General features: G+C 32.3%; 1 protein-coding gene across 1 annotated transcript; it reads right to left on the bottom strand.

The window, feature by feature from the left end:
* Window positions 1–16: 16 nt before the first annotated feature.
* Window positions 17–16,910, bottom strand: LOC143042285 (large ribosomal subunit protein uL22m-like). Its single transcript, XM_076214549.1, has 7 exons — window positions 16,804–16,910; window positions 12,676–12,715; window positions 11,228–11,501; window positions 8,510–8,575; window positions 6,912–6,989; window positions 3,960–4,029; window positions 17–267 (listed from the first exon to the last, which is right to left on the bottom strand). Exons 1-7 carry the CDS (start codon window positions 16,817–16,819, stop codon window positions 50–52), a joined length of 762 nt encoding a protein of 253 aa, XP_076070664.1. The 5' UTR covers window positions 16,820–16,910; the 3' UTR covers window positions 17–49.
* Between the last annotated feature and the right edge of the window lie 15 nt (window positions 16,911–16,925).

Raw genomic sequence — 16,925 nt, 5'->3', positions numbered from 1 at the left:
AAATTGGTGAACAAACTTTATTTTTATGGTATTTTATTGGTTAAAGATATCATAACGCTAGAAAAATTCTCCTTTTTCTCTGGTCTTTAATATAGTTCTCCATTTTTTCATATCCTGTTTCTGGCGGTGGATAGTAATGCTTGGGTGGTTTCCCTTCTCGTAATCTCAGGAAGTAATGAACATAACGATATCGAACTCTAGATCCTCGACCTCGACCCATAATACGAAAGCCTTTCACTATTGCAGACTGTTTCATAAAAGAATCCTCTGAAAAAAAGTTTGAAAAAGATTAACTATTTGCATGATATTTTCACAATTCATGTTTTATTTTTTTGGCAATATATTGTAGTCAATATTCTTAAATCATCAATTTTTAAAATACATTTATTAATTCATACCAGAGAAAGTGATTTTGGCAAAAAATTCTTTTTAGAGGAAAGTAACCCAATAATTACCAAAATAACTGATATATTTATGGGATTATAAATATGGAACATCATTCATTTATTGATCCAAATTTTCAGCCAAAAATCAAAATAATGAAACAAAAATCTGTCAATCAACTGATAAAGTAAAGATCAATCAAAGCCTTAAAGGCTGTAAAAGCAATTGCTGCCATGTTAATGTTTGGGGACTTTTATTTTTCATCCACATATATACAAGAATTAAACCTGACATGAGTGTTGTCTAGTTAAAAGTAAGAAGGTTTTAACTTTATATAAATAAAAGACTTTAGCAGAAAGTCATTTTTAATATGTTTTATATTTCACAAGGAGACAACACGTTTACCAGGCTAAAGTTGGGGTCAAATATACATGTGCTGAAACATATAACTCAAAAAGAAATCATCATGGATTTCCCCTGGTAGTGTTTGTAACTTCCTTGGCAATAATTTCCTTTATTGATTTAATTTTAACAATTTTCATTATTAATTTATATTTAACCATTAACACAAATGATTAAGTTAAAACATTTCAACTTTCCAGACGCAAATGTTAAAAAACGGGAAAGAAATAAAATATCTTACAAGACATAAACATGTAAAGAATAAATGTATATTTCAGCTTAATAAAAATATTTTCATAATGTTACTTTGTCATCATTTTTAAAACTAAGTTCCAAAAATTATTGCTCAGTTGATATGTGTCCTTCTGATGCGGTACGAGCACAGGCACTTGTTTCTATCCATAGGAAGGTCGATTATCCATATAAATAGTTTAAATGGGTACGAGATAACTACAATTCTCATGCAATCCCGAAAAGGGGGGGTCATCACAGACAAACATGACATTAAATCGTTATCACTGAACTAGTATATATATTGTATAGGGGCCAGCTGAAGGACGCCTCCGGGTGCGGGAATTTTTCGCTGCATTGAAGACCTGTTGGTGACCTTAATTCTGCTGTTGTATGTTTTTCTATGGTCAGGTTGTTGTCTCTTTGACAAATTCCCCATTTCCATTCTCAATTTTATTATACGAACAAGAACAAACAGCTCTACGTTGCTTTGATATTTATCAATGAGGCCCCTCATGGAGGGGTCCTAGTAATCACATAATCACCATTTTTTTGCCAATATAATCACATAATCATTAAATATTTGCTTATCTTTAGTAATCAAATAATCATAAACTAAAAATACAGTCCTAGGTAATCAAATAATCATGAAATATTTGGCTTAATAATCAAATAATCATTAAAAAACCGGCCAAGTAATCACATAATCAAAAACCCCATGAGGGCCCTCATCAATTTTCAGGAAACATTGCGAAAAATGATCTTCAATATTTCGAAAACATGTGAAATAAAATTGCTAACACGGTGGACCGTCGAGTGTCAACAAACGTAGTAGACTTGTTCACTGAAAAGACGAGGATAATGGTTTCATCTGACATTTGTTATGCAAACCCAGTTTTGATCATGATATTTAAAAAGACGTACTTTTTTTCAATCTATGTATTAATAAACTAGAAAATTCCAAATTGTAAATATCTCTTCATCTGGACCGACTTGGCATCTACTATAATTACGTAATTACAATGGAGAACATTCTAGGAAATGTGAAGGTCAGGATTATTACAGTGCGATCACTTAAAAGGTAGGTCAGTAGTGGTTTTTCTAAATGCGATTTATGAATGGAATGTAAAAAACTATATCTCGAGTAAACGCGATTGTTAGTTTAGATTATTTTTACCGATAACCGCTACGAAAATCAGCTGACGGCGACTATACGTTTGGACGGGTCCATTTCATTAGTAAGGTGATCGATAAATATTACGGAGTTTTGACAGAAAAGGAAAACGAACTTATTGTTATGTGTTTTCAACAAGGGTTTCGTTCCGCTAAATTATTTGCGCAAATAAAGTTTGTCTATTTTTAGATTACAGGTAATAATTTGACACTACGCATAACCTGTGTAGTGATTTTGATTTTACGATAAATGTATGAATGAACGATAATTTTATGAATGAACAAGAGCACCTGACCTCTTAAAGAAACACAAATTAAGCATAAAAAACCGTATTTATTAGGAGATAATTCAGTTAAATTTTCAATACTAAATCAACAACTGAAATGAATCCATATTTTGTTGAAACATCGTACGAACGGCGGAAAACGGAATCGCATTTATAAAAATGTACTTTTTTTCACTCGGACTTCTATGTTATTTGATAGTCAAACGGTTGACCCTTTAAATACAAAAATACATCTACAAGAACATATTCTGAAACTTCTTAAATCCACTAACTTTTTTTTAAAGTTTCAAGCTATGTATTGCATTAGAAAACATACATAGGTGTTAAAGAATGACTGACCAGGAGCCTGTTTAACAAAATACTATGGCTTGATCTGGGCGGAGTCTCTGATCTGGGTCACAAAGATGGCCATACGCGACGGCATAAAAGCAATTGCTTTAATAAAAACTAGAGGCTCTAAAAAGCCTGTGTCGCTCACCATGTTCTATATGAATGATGCAGATGGATTCATGACAAAATTGTGTTTTGGTGATGGTGATGTGTTTGGACTGAACATTCTTGCTGCTTAAAATTATCTCTATCTATAATGAACTTGGCCCAGTAGTTTCAGTGGAAAATGTTAGTAAAAATTTACAAATTTTATGAAAATTGTTAAAAATTAACTTTAAAGGGCAATAACTCCTAAAGGGGTCAACTGATCATTTTGGTCATGTTGACTTATTTGTAAATCTTACTTTGCTGAACATTATTGCTGTTTACAGTTTATCTCTATCTATAATAATATTCAAGATAATAACCCAAAACAGCAAAATGTCCTTAAAATTACCAATTCAGGGGCAGCAACCTAACAATGGGTTGTCCAATTCATCTGAAAATTTCAGGGCAGATAGATCTTGACCTGATAAACAATTTCACCCCCCATGTCAGGTTTGCTCTAAATGCTTTGGTTTCAGAGATATAAGCCAAAATCTACATTTTCCCCCCATGTTCTATTTTTAGCCATGGTGGCCATCTTGGTTGGTTGACCGGGTCACGCCACACATTTTTAAACTAGATACCCCAATGATGATTGAGGCCAAGTTTGGTTAAATTTGACCCAGTAGTTTCAGAGGAGAAGATTTTTGTAAAAGTTAACAGACGACGCCTGACGACGACGGACGCAAAGTGATGAGAAAAGCTCACTTGGCCCTTTGGGCCAAGTGAGCTAAAATCAATGAGATGTGGTATGATTGCCAATGAGACAACTTTCCATCAATTTTAAATGGAGTAGATGTTGGCAATTGTAGGCAACTGTACAGCCTGATTTTTTAAAATAGAAAAAGCTTTGTCTGTCAGACCCACATGTAACAAAGATCCTTTATTTTGACAAAAAGAAATATCTTAAAGTTTTTAGGATAAAATTGAACCCAGGATATCTACCATAGATTTATTTCAGTTTAGACCCCCAGAAATACTTGGTTAACTTAAATATTGTATACTTACCAACCCACATATTTGATTTAAACTCTACATTATGATCCTTGACAGCAATTTCCTGGCATTCTTCTATTGTCTATTAAAAAGAAATATACTCATTTCACTGAACTAAATAAATGTTTGATTAAATTATTTTTGGGTGCATCCCAACAACCTTTCTTTCTTTCATGTATTTTTAGGGGTTTTCATATACCACTTTGCTTTCTAGAAGTTGTTTTAAATAATTTTGCTTCAAATAAGAATCTGGATGGTACTCCTTCCTTGCAATTTTCCAACTTAAAAGGGCATCACTCTTGAATGGTAAATAGATCACTGCCCAAATTTAAACTGTATTGTGGTTTTTAATATTGTGTATGGGTTTCATTAAATATGCATGAGGCTAACTTAAGTTTCAGAGCAGAAAAGAAAATGGGACTGACAGAAAGATATAAGGACAGAAAGTCAGACTATAAAGTGTAACACTTTATAGTCCTGTAGCATATGGCGAGAATATGAAAGTCAAGAGAAGCCTAGCCTGCCTAATAATCTTTTGGCAACATAGGCTGGTAGACTATCAAGATGGATATGTTTCTATTTTTAACAAATGACTGAGCTTAACCATTTGTGGTGATTAAGAAAGTAGAGGAACATAGAATAAATGTGTAAAAACTATGGAGCTATTAAATGTGTTCAAAGTATTAAATTTTCAAAGAACTTATTGTGTTAAAAAGGGGATATTTTACCACAAGGAGCCGCATCACTAAAGGATGTTCTGGGTATGCTAATTTACGGGAAAAGTAATCTCGCTTTGTACCCCGAAAATTTAACCACCTAGTGAAAATGTCACAGCTTCGAAACGAGCTATCATACATATCCAAGTATGAAATGGACTGAGCTACAGGAAAAAACGTTACCATTACCGCCTATGTAAAACAAGATATTGACCCAAGTTGTCTTAAAACCTTGTACATTCAACTTATAATAACAAAATATTCTAATCTATCAACTTTAAAAAGAGCCTGTGTCGCTCACCTTGGTCTATGTGACTATTAAACAAAGGAAGCAGATGGATTCATGACAAAATTGTATTTTGGTGATGGTGATGTGTTTGTACATCTTACTTTACTGAACATCCTTGCTGCTTACAATTATCTCTATCTATAATGAACTTGGCCCAGTAGTTTCAGTGGAAAATGTTAGTAAAAATTTACAAATTTTATAAAAATTGTTGAAAATTGACTATAAAGGACAATAACTCCTTCATTTTTTGTCCTTAGGAGGTCAATTGACCATTTCGGTCATGTTGACTTATTTGTAAATCTTACTTTGCTTAACATTATTGCTGTTTACAGTTTATCTCTATCTATAATGATATTCAAGATAATAACCAAAATCTGCAAAATTTCCTTAAAATTACTAATTTGGGGGCAGCAACCCAACAACAGGTTGTCTGATTTGTCTGAAAATTTCAGAGCATATAGATCTTGACCTGATAAACAATTTTACCTAGTCAGATTTGCTCTAAATGCTTTGGTGTCAGAGATATAACCCAAAATCTACATTTCCCCTCTATGTTCTATTTTTAGCCATGGCAGCCATCTTGGTTGGTTGGACGGGTCACGCCACATAATTTTTAAACTAAATACCCCAATAATAATTGTGGCCAAGTTTGGTTAAATTTGGCCCAAGAGTTTCAGAGGAGAAGATTTTTGTAAAAGATTACAAAAATTTACGAAAAATTGGTCAAAATGGACTATAAAGGGCAATACCTCCTTCAGGGGTCAACTGATAATTTTGGTCATGTTGACTTATTTGTAGATCTTACTTTGCTGAACATTATTGCTGCTTACAGTTTATCTCTTTCTATAATAATATTCAAGATAATAACCAAAATCTGCAAAATTTCCTTCAAATTACTTTTTTGGGGCAGCAACCCAATAACCGGTTGTCCTATTCATTTGAAAGTTTCAGGGCTGATAGATTTTCACTTGATGAACAATTTTACCCCATGTCAGATTTGCTCTAAATGCTTTGGTTTCAGAGTTATAAGCCAAAATCTACATTTCACCCCTATGTTCTATTTTTAGCCATGGCGGCCATCTTGGTTGGCTGGCCGGGTCACACCACACATTTTTTAAATTAGATATCCCAAAGATGATTGTGGCCAAGTTTGGATTAATTTGGCCATGTAGTTTCAGAGGAGAAGATTTTTGTAATAGATTAATAAGATTTACGAAAAATGGTTAAAAATTGACTATAAAGGGCAATAACTCCGAAAGGGGTCAACTGACCATTTTGGTAATGTTGACTTATTTGTAAATCTTACTTTGCTGAACATTATTGCTGTTTACAGTTTATCTTCATCTATAATAATATTCAAGATAATAACCAAAAACAGCAAAATTTCCTTAAAATTACATATTATGGGGCAGCAACCCAACAACGGATTGTCTGATTCATCTGAAAATTTCAGGTCAAATAGATCTTGACCTGATAAACAATGTAACCCACTGTCAGATTTGCTCTAAATGCTTTGGTTTTTTAGTTATAAGCCAAAAACTGCATTTTACCCCTATGTTCTATTTTTAGCCATGGCGGCCATCTTGGTTGGTTGGCGGGGTCATGCCACACATTTTTTAAACTAGATACCCCAATGATGATTGTGGCCAAGTTTGGTTTAATTTGGCCCAGCAGTTTCAGAGGAGAAGATTTTTGTAAAAGTTAACGACGACGGACGACGACGACGACTGACGCCGGACGTAAAGTGATGGGAAAAGCTCACTTGGCCCTTTGGGCCAGGTGAGCTAAAAAATGTGGTATACTTGCCAAAGAGTAAACTATTTACAAAAGACCAAACGAAATGGAGGTCAGCAACTATGCGTCACCATATGGCCTTCAGCAAAGGCCCCTCGAAAAATTTGAGTCAACCAAGTTTGAAAAATCAAAAGTAAGCAGTTTAAAACAAAATACCATGCATACCTCTTTAATGATGTGTGCCCCTTTGTGCTTTTGAAATGATAACTGTTTGATGGCTTCATCAACTGACATTCCACGAATCTGAAAAAATATAAACAGAATATGATATTTGAGGTATGACTTAATATAGAATATGATATTTGAATTTAAATTACTGATTCAACATAATATGCGTTTTGAATGGTTTATATTAATGTAAACCTTCTTTTAAAGTCAATCTGTGAGAACAATTTTACATAACACAATTAAAACAAACACCACAAGAGACTGTTGAGTGTGGATTCATTTATTTTTCATGTGGATAACAATTTTACATAACACAATTAAAACAAACACCACAAGAGACTGTTAAGTGTGGTTTCATTTATTTTTCATGTGGATAACAATTTTCATGATTTGAGGAAAACAACCATTTTCATGGAAATTCAATTCTATGTTATTTTATGTTTTGACAAATTCTGCATACATTCCTTCAGAAAACTTGTAATTCATTGAACACTTAAATTCGTGGTTCTCCTGTTGTACCCTCAAATCCATAAAAAATTCAAAATTGTTATCCAACAAATAATATTGAATATATAGTAACTGTAAAAGAGTTAATTTACAGGCAACTCTTGGTGTTCCTGGACTGACAATTATTTCTGTACATGTGATAGTTCATTCTGACCTTTATGGAACTACTAAAAATTTCAAGCACAAGAAATTATGCAAATTCCATAATCATGATAATTAAAAATAATGCCAAGTTGAAATAATAGCCTGTTATTAGTACAGATCTGTATCAAACTTATGAAACTGGACGATCAAATTATTCCACCAAATATTGCACATAAATATGTTCTTTCTATGTTATATATGTCAACATAAATATTTGCTTAAAACCAGGAAAGCAAAAAATTTTAAGCAAAGCTTTAAAACATTTGAAATTTAATTGTTATAAGTGGTGAAATATCCTACTGCATGAAATTTGGTGGTGGAATCTGGTTCTCTCATAACTTTTAAACAATATATACAGGTAACACTTCGGTTCCAAGGTCTGAAAAATTATGTTCTTTCTATGTTATATATGTCATCATAAATATGTTCTTTCTATGTTATATATGTCAACATAAATATGTTCTTTCTATGTTATATATGTCAACATAAATATGTTCTTTCTATGTTATATATGTCATCAGACAAGGTGGTCTTTTTTTACGACACCACAAAAGCAAATTCAGGCCTTGATGGCATAAAACTCTGCTCAGTGCTCGAAGCACAAAAATCATGCTCGAAACATGAAATCCAGCATTTTGATTGGTTGATTTTCGAGTCTGAGTACAAAAATTATGCTCAAAAGTTTTATGACCGTGAGGCCTGAGGTAAGCAAGACAATTTGACCTGATATTTGAATTTCAACAAATAAAGAACTATTACTAAGATAAAACAAACAAAACTTAAAATAATCAATAGGTCAGGAAAAGGATAACTTGGGAAAAAATTAGAGAAATAGAATTGAGAATGGAAATGGGGAATGTGTCAAAGAGACAACAACCCGACCATAGAACAGACAACAAGAGTCAATTGTCATTTATATATATAAGATGATAGTAACTACTTACCATAAGTGCATGATACCAAAGTTTTTTGGGACTGTATTTAATGTGCTTTCTCAGATGACAAATTTCCTACGAAAAACAAAAATCATCTTATTTATAATGTATATGATGTAGTAAATTAGGTTTAATTAGCTATTTTATGTGTTTTTTCTAATGACATATTTCCTACAAAAAAAAATCTTCTTTCTTTTTGGTTTTTCTCCTACATATGTATCATAACTCATGGTGCGAAGCTATCAGTTTCATTCAAAAATTAGGCCTTAATTAAAATATTGTTTGTTTGCCCTTTTCCAACCCCATGTTTTGAAACAGGGTACAAATGTAGGTAGGTAAAATATTTTATTTTTCTTTCCCAAAAAATAACTTAGCTCGGTACATTTTTAGGTCGTTAGGTATAATATTTTATTTTATAGATGCAAAATCTGCATGACGTCATTTTTGTCTGTATGCTTTTGCTAATAAGTTTTTGGGACTATTAGTATAATGTAGAATATCATGTAGAACGTGAAATTAATTCATATGCACTAAATGTACAATTTTGTTTTCAAATATCAAAATATAGGGCTGTGCGGCATAATTTTAACGTTTATATGCCTGGAACTTTTAAAAGTTTTAACTTACACTAATATTCTGTAAAGTAACGTACCTTGTACGCTTACCTTGACCTAAATTTCTGTCCGAGATAACTTTGTCCTGGTAAAATATGTCTGTGCAGACATACATTACTAGTAGAAAAAGTCCCTATAATTAGTGTTTTAATTTTCGTGTGTGCCTGGGTTTCCAATAAATATAATACAAGACTTGAAACCCAATTGTCATGCATTTTACATCTTTACATCGCATTTTTAAATTATCTGTATGGAAAAATTTGGCGATTTTACTGCCAAATATTCTCCACTTACTTACAGAGTACAGACCTTTGGTTCATGTCAGATATAAATAACATATCAATGCTAGTCGAAGGCATCGTTAACATAATCATCCTGATCTACAGATCACCAAAGGCCATTCCTACATATAGGATACAACGTCTGTTTACAAAATATTTTGTACACAAGTTGAATGAACCCTACTCTTCAAGTATAGAGACACAGAGTAACGTTCGTCATATCATGATTTCAAAGCTTTCAACATCAATTTCAAACAAATGCTTTGAAACTCTAAATGCAAGGGCGTGTTTTTTTGTTCTTTGGTAGCTATAGTGAGCCAGAAGAGGTCCATTTCTATTTTTTTGTATTGGGAAGATCTTCTGGCTTTCTTCCGCCTCTTCTTTTAAATAGGTCGTTTAGAAGTCAGAGGCACAAAACAAACATGGCGTCGTTTAGTCTTAATGACATTAATAAATTTATGAATGAAGATATATTAGACTGTGAGCTGTTTTATAAAAGTTTTTATGGTATGACAGCCTTAGTAGGACATCTCTGTAGGACGATAAGCTGGATGATATATAAGAACTACACGGACAATAACAGATAAGGACAACTATTTGAAATTCTAGGGAAGGATTTTGATTCATTGGTGTTTAACGCTACTTTCAACACTCATGATTGAGCTAGTATGGTCAGTTTAATTCAACTGAGATGAGGAATGAAGAAGGAAAGAGGGCATTATTATTCATTTTAATTTGTTGCTAATCAATAAATAAAATATCTGATCAGATGGTTTTCTCTTATTTAACACAAGTTTAAATAGATGCTAATTTTTAACGTCCAGTGACAAATATTTCATGCATGTTCAGGAAAAGACAAGATTTAAAGTCGGACGGTTATATAATATAAAAACGAAGAGATGTGATATGATGGCTAATGAGACAACTCTTCACAAGAGACAAAATGATGCAAAAATTAACAGCCATAGGTCACCATACGGCTTTCAACAATAAGCAAAGCCCATACCATATAGTGAGCTATAAAAGGTCCCGAAATTACAAATGAAAAACAATTCAATGGAGAAAACAAACGACCTAATTAATTTACAAAATAAAGTGAACGAAAAACAAATAAGTAACACAGCCATAAACAACAACCACTGGGTTACAGGCTCCTGACAGTGGCGGGTTAAATATGTAAGCGGGATCCCAACCATCTTCTAACCTGGGACAGTGATGTAACAGTACAACAATTTGTTTGTAAGCGCTCAATCCTTCCCGAAACTGAAACAGTAGTGTAGTTGTACAATATAAGAACATCCTGCACAAATCAGTTGCAAATAGATTAACTCAAAAGATCAGTACGAGACACAAAAGAAATCGGCTAAATACCATTAAAACAATAGACTCAAAGCATCGAACTAAGAGTATTTGCAATAACTTGAAATTTGTTCAAAGCTAGTTGCAACTAGTACTGAAATAATAAATCCAACTGATTTATTAAAAAAAGTATATATGTATGTTGCATATATAGATCAATATACAGTACAATAAAAGTTTTTGAAAAGTGGAAGTCCGAAGGCGGAACGAATTTATAGGGTTATTGGTAATGGCAAACAAACAATATTTTGATTTAAGCCCTATTGCTGAACAACTAAACATTCTGATGGCTAAGCCTTATAATTTAGATTTGTAGATAAAGTTTAATTGGCTATTTTATGTTCTTTAATGTAGGTAAGATTTTTATCTTTAATTGGCTAGAATGAGATATAGAATGGGGAACAATACAGGGTGCATGTGCCCCCCTCCCCTAAAAATCAAATGGTAGCTCCCTTAACAACAACAATACTTACGGCTGGTCTTTTAGGGTCTCCAGGCTTCTGTGGTGGATAAACAATTTTATTATAGTCTAACCATTCTTTTTCTTCTTTGAGCTTAGGCCAACCAGTTTCTGGATCTGGCATAGATTCATTTTCATCATTTCTTGGAATACTTGTGTGGAACTGTCTACATCCTGATAGTTTGTGAGTTGATTGTTTGACCGATGAACCACAGCAGATGACAGACTGATTTATAGCAGAAGATGATTGGAATAGTCTTGATCCTAAGCTTTCATTGGCTAGTAGTCTAAACATGAAAATAAACAAATTTCACTTTAAAACTTATAAACATTGACAAGCACATGTACTGGAGAAACAATAAAATCTGAGTAAAGATAAATAATTAAAACCAGATCTCTTTAATTTAAAGCTACAATGTATGGTAAAAAGTAAACCATAAAATTATGGAAGTATCATGACAGGGCAGGCCTGTCAATAGTCTGAAATTACTCTGACATCCAACAGCTGTTTTGCCAGACAAGCTGGTGCCAAGGGATGTCAGAGTAATCTCAGACTAGCTTGTCAATTATCCAGATTTAAGGGGATATCCCCTATAAACAGGTGTTGACCTGAATTTTTAAATTCTTTCTTAAATAAACAGAACAGGTTTCCATGGGTGTTTTTTCTTATCTGTAGCAGGAGAATTAATGAAAATTTTGTCTATTTTAAAATCGCTGCTATGACCTTGACCTCAAATAAAAAAAAAATATTCCCTTTCTCATTTAGCAGTAAATATTATGCTAAGTTCTGTAAAGATATTCCTAATCATGTTATAAATTGGACAAAAGATTTTGTTTGAAAACCAAAATGTTGATGCCCACATGGCCATAATAGCCAGAACATTCATCATAATCTGCATCAAGTTGTTTTGACTTCCTAAGACTTATCACTGGGGTTGTATTGACATGAGTAACATGACAGGTGCTACATGTGGAGCAGGAACTGCTTACCCTTCCAGAGCACCTGAGAATTTTAGGTGGAGTATTTGTTTTTTTATGTAGTGTTTTGTGTGCTGTTGTTTATGTTCAACTTATGAGTTTGAATGTCCTGTACATATGTGGTATCCTTCCTTTTTCTTTTCATAAAAATTTCTTTCAAATTTCATTGGATAAGGGTTCGGGATGTGTATACAAAGAGCATTAGTCCAGTAGACAGCAGTCAGATATTTATATGAGGGGGTCTCATTAGGGGAGGGGGTTTGATGCTGTATACCGCTTATCATTGCCATCATAGCGCATGTAATCTCCTGTGTCCTGCCAGACTTAGTTTCCAGTTTTCACCCTTAACTATTCGACTTTCACTTGTCAAGCTTAAAAAAATCAGCAAATCTTACGTCATGCTTAGACCCCAATGAGACCCACACATAATGTCAGATCAGTTTCCAGAACTAGGGTAGCCCTAACCATACATACATTACTTACCTTGTTTGTAATGACCCATGCCTTAAAAGCCTACATAAATCTGTAAAATAAAAATTAAATAGACAGGATTTAATAAGATATATATTTTGATAAGATATGAAAACATATACATGTATATAAACTTTATAAAATCGAAAAGCAGTGCATAAAATATAAGAAAAAAATTCAAATAGTTACATGTAGTTTAAACATATTTTATTTGCTTAAATATGCAAAAGGGACGAGACACAAGTTAATCAAACTTATATAGTCTTCTACAATTCAAATAGTTTATGAACATGTACATGGGATCCTGCTAACATGTATAACCCCGCCACATTCTGTTTGTACATGTACATGTACATGTATGTGCCTTTCCCAAGTTAGGAGCCTGCTATTCAGTTGTTGTCGTTTGTTTATGTGTTACATATTTGTTTTTTTCGTTCATGTTTGTACATAAATTACATTGTCATTTCGGGCCTTTTATAGCTGACAGTCATGACTATGCGGTATGGGCTTTGTTCATTGTAGAAGGCCATACAGGGAACACTGTTTGTTAATTTCTGTGTCATTTGGTCATTTTTGAAGAGTTGTCTCTTTGGCAATCATACCACTCTTCTTTTTTGTATGTACATGTATATTCATGATAAATTAGGAAATTATAAATTTTGAATTTTGCAAAAACGGTTTGATCAAAATTATTGTTTTTATACAGACTTTGTCTTTTTTTCACACAAGTGTCTCCCTCATATTACAGACAATGTCCTCTATCACAGCTGGCAATACAAAAATTAATACTATCCACACAAGGCAATTACAAGAACTGGTAAACCTTGAATTCTGACCTTGGCTATAAACAAGCAATCTTCAGTTCAGTGGAAAATTACACAGAGCAGCGGTGTATGTACGGTAAGAGGAAACAAAATACATTTGTAGTACAGACATATTTTGACCATGTTGACCACATGTAACATTTATCTAAAGAATTATGACGTCTTTAAATTTTAATTATTTGTTTTGGCTCTGACACCTTTCTGAGTCAGCCTTTCAACACATCATATTAATTATTTGGACTAATGTACATGTAATACTAATCCAAATAATAATGTTATTTTGAAAGGGTCAATATATTTTTTTGCCTGTTACTCCTTCCAACCATACATGTAGCCTTTCAAGACTTCAAAATTATTTGGACACTTGTAACACGTGCCTAATTAATATAATTATTTTATTGCGGGTTTTCACTTTCCAGTAGTGGCAGAAGACTATAGACTAGTACTTTTTTTCTAAAAAGGGTTCATATAAGGGAGCAACCATTTACCTTCAATGGGGGTGTATTTTTTCGATATATAGTTATCCTGTCGCATTGTAAACTCGTACCAACGTCAACTCGTACCACTAAAAAAAACCTTGTACCAATGCAAACTTGTATCACCACTAACTCGTACCAACTATTTAAAATAAATGGTGTTTAATGATGAATATATACTTTACTTTCACTCAATACCTCTTAAGTCTGTAAAATGTATATAATTTGAAAGTACAATGACCAATTTGTAGCTAATGTTCATTGTCTATTGGATAGAAAATACCGTGGCAGATTTGCTTTGTTGTCTCCCTTGAATACTCTTTTTTAAACTTCTACTGATAATTATTGGATTTAATTTTTAATCATTCCGAATTAGTAACATTGAATAGATTTGGGTACTTTTCTATTGTTTCTCAAAGGAAATTTATTCATTGAAAGAATTTATTTATTGTGTTTTAAAGGTTTTAAATTGCTTATGACCAACAGTTATAAAGTATGAAATTTATTACCGGTATATATCATATTCAGCATTATAATCCAGTTAACATAAGCCAGTCAAGATCGTTAAACACTTTCATATGTATATCCAGTTAACCATGTCGTTTCAGACTGTTTAAAGGGGCACTAGCTGTCAAATTCATGGTCTCCCATTTGACTCAAATTCTCATATTTTATTTATAACAATAAAAAACATTTATCCAAACTATCAGAAGTATGAAGTAAACAGTTTACAGAGCATATGTAGGATCAATAATATGTAGTTTCGTTTCGTGTGTATTTTAGTCTAGACTTCATCTAATTAAATATCGAGTTGACCTTAGATGACCATATAAGCGATGTAAACATACATATACTAATTATGATTAGATATAAATAGATTAAGCCAACACGTGCAGGTGAATTTTTATAGGTCTGTTTAATTTTATTTTATAGATTAAAAATATATGTTTCTCATCGTTTTTACATGTAGAAGAAAGATTTTTAGTGGATTGAATCAGTCATCAACAGATTTACCTTTGTTTCACTTTCAATGTTGACATTCTCTTCCTTTAAATAAACAGTACACGTACTAAGCATGCGTTGTACATCTCTAGTAAAGGGGTTAAATTGAAGTTCACATGAATACGGATTTAATGAGGTTGACTTATTCAACAATATATAAAATTAAAGCAATATTATTTAGCTTAATTTGACAAAATTGAACCTTTTTGGCTGCTAAAAGCGAATTATTATTTCACTATTTCACTTTCATTATTGAATGAACAAAACAAATCATACTTTAAATTTTTATACATCTCGTAGCTAGTGTTTCTTTAACTTAAATTTGTAATAAAGATAAAGCAAAACTTATATTTGTACTATCTTGGGAAAAACAGTAAAAAAAAACAGACCCCCCCCCCTTTCCATACCCCTTGATGTAGATTATTAAAGTATTAGCAGTTTCACTCCAAGAAAATATTAATTTTTCATGAATAAATCTTAGCAGTTAATCAAAATGATTTCCAAAATGAAATTCTTACTGTCTATAAATACATTTGTGTAACAATGAAATGTAACTGTTTCCTGTTTAGGGGTTTCCCGAATTTTCCCGCCAAAAAGCACTTGGCTTTCAACAATTGTAAACATACAATGTAGCATTCAATTTGTGATCATAGATTACAGCTTTAATTAATTTATTTTGGATATAGATATTCAACTTAAGGTACAGTTAAAGCAATGTTTTTACTTTCTTCTGGATTAAAACTATTTTGAAAGATCAGTTTAAAAATAAAGCTTAAAAAAATCGTATTTTTGTCAAAGTTTTCATTAAATCCAATAGAAAATTCAAGTAATTCAACTTTATTGTTAATATGAGGCAGGCATTACCTGTAAATGGGGACGAAGTCTGTATGAATTATTTATTTGTAACTTAAATATTTGTTAAAAAAAAGAAACGGAAATATCGTAACGTTTCCGATTTTGGTTCTGTTGTTAGGGATTTTATATATTAATTTAGTTGTGATGTTATTTAAGTTATGACGTCATATGCAATGTAAACAAAGAAAGGCTATCATCAGGTAACGCTTTTTCATATCAAGGAATTATTAAAAATGAAATTGGTATTGCGTTCTTTCCTATTTTATACTAGACTGATAAATATATATTTTACTCAAAGTTTCATACAAACGAGACCGGAAAAAGGAAGTACTTTGTAGATTTCTGCGCAGATGCGGGAATTCAAAACATGACATCCAAAAAAATTTCCCGATTTTGAGTTCATAAGTACACTACAATGAAAATTTCCGGAAAATTTTTCCCCGATTTTTTTATTTTATTGATTTTTTTTACTGTTATTGTGGACTTCGCGAATTTGTCCCCATATAAAGTTTACAAAAAAAACCCATAAAACATTCATATTTTTTAATATATTTTTAATGGTACAACTTCCCAGTGGTACGAGTTTACGTTGATACGAGTTAACGTAGTACGAGTTTTCGGTGGTACGAGTTAACTTGCTTCCTATTTTTCTTTTCTTATCTTAGTCAAATTTATTCAGTTTTTCAAGGTGATCAACCAGATTAGTTTTTCCAAAATTAAACAATATAAGGTATTGGGGGAATTTGCATTCAGAATGATTTTTATGTCATCTGCATGACCAGAATATTTTTTTCAGCAAGGGATCAGAATATTTTTTTTTTTGGAAAAAAAATAAATAACCCCCACCTGCCCTGGTAGTTAAATTATTGTTCCCTGATTCAGTGATTGTTTAAATCAATTTAAAAAAAAAGTTTTGTTTTTAAATGCACCTAGTGTTAGTTTTCAGTGTAATTTGTGTATTTAGTTAAAGTTTAGATCATTACTTTTCAGGCTCATCATCAGTTTTTCATTTTCTAATTGACCTTGGTCATGTAGATGCTTGAAATTGCATATGACAAATTGCCTGTTTTAAGCGTCAGGAAGATTTGGTCATTGTTGATTTTTG

This window comes from Mytilus galloprovincialis, chromosome 8 (assembly GCF_965363235.1).
Source record: "Mytilus galloprovincialis chromosome 8, xbMytGall1.hap1.1, whole genome shotgun sequence".
In the NCBI taxonomy this organism is placed as follows: domain Eukaryota; kingdom Metazoa; phylum Mollusca; class Bivalvia; order Mytilida; family Mytilidae; genus Mytilus; species Mytilus galloprovincialis.
Note: the sequence above shows the minus strand (reverse complement) of the source record. Positions and strands in the feature narration are given on the sequence as shown.

Coding starts and splice junctions, on each gene's coding strand:
- LOC143042285 (XM_076214549.1), bottom strand. Junction 11,502..12,675: donor CATGGGTCATTACAAACAAG/GTAAGTAATGTA, acceptor TTTCATGTTTAG/ACTACTAGCCAATGAAAGCT. Junction 8,576..11,227: donor GAGACCCTAAAAGACCAGCC/GTAAGTATTGTT, acceptor TGTTTTTCGTAG/GAAATTTGTCATCTGAGAAA.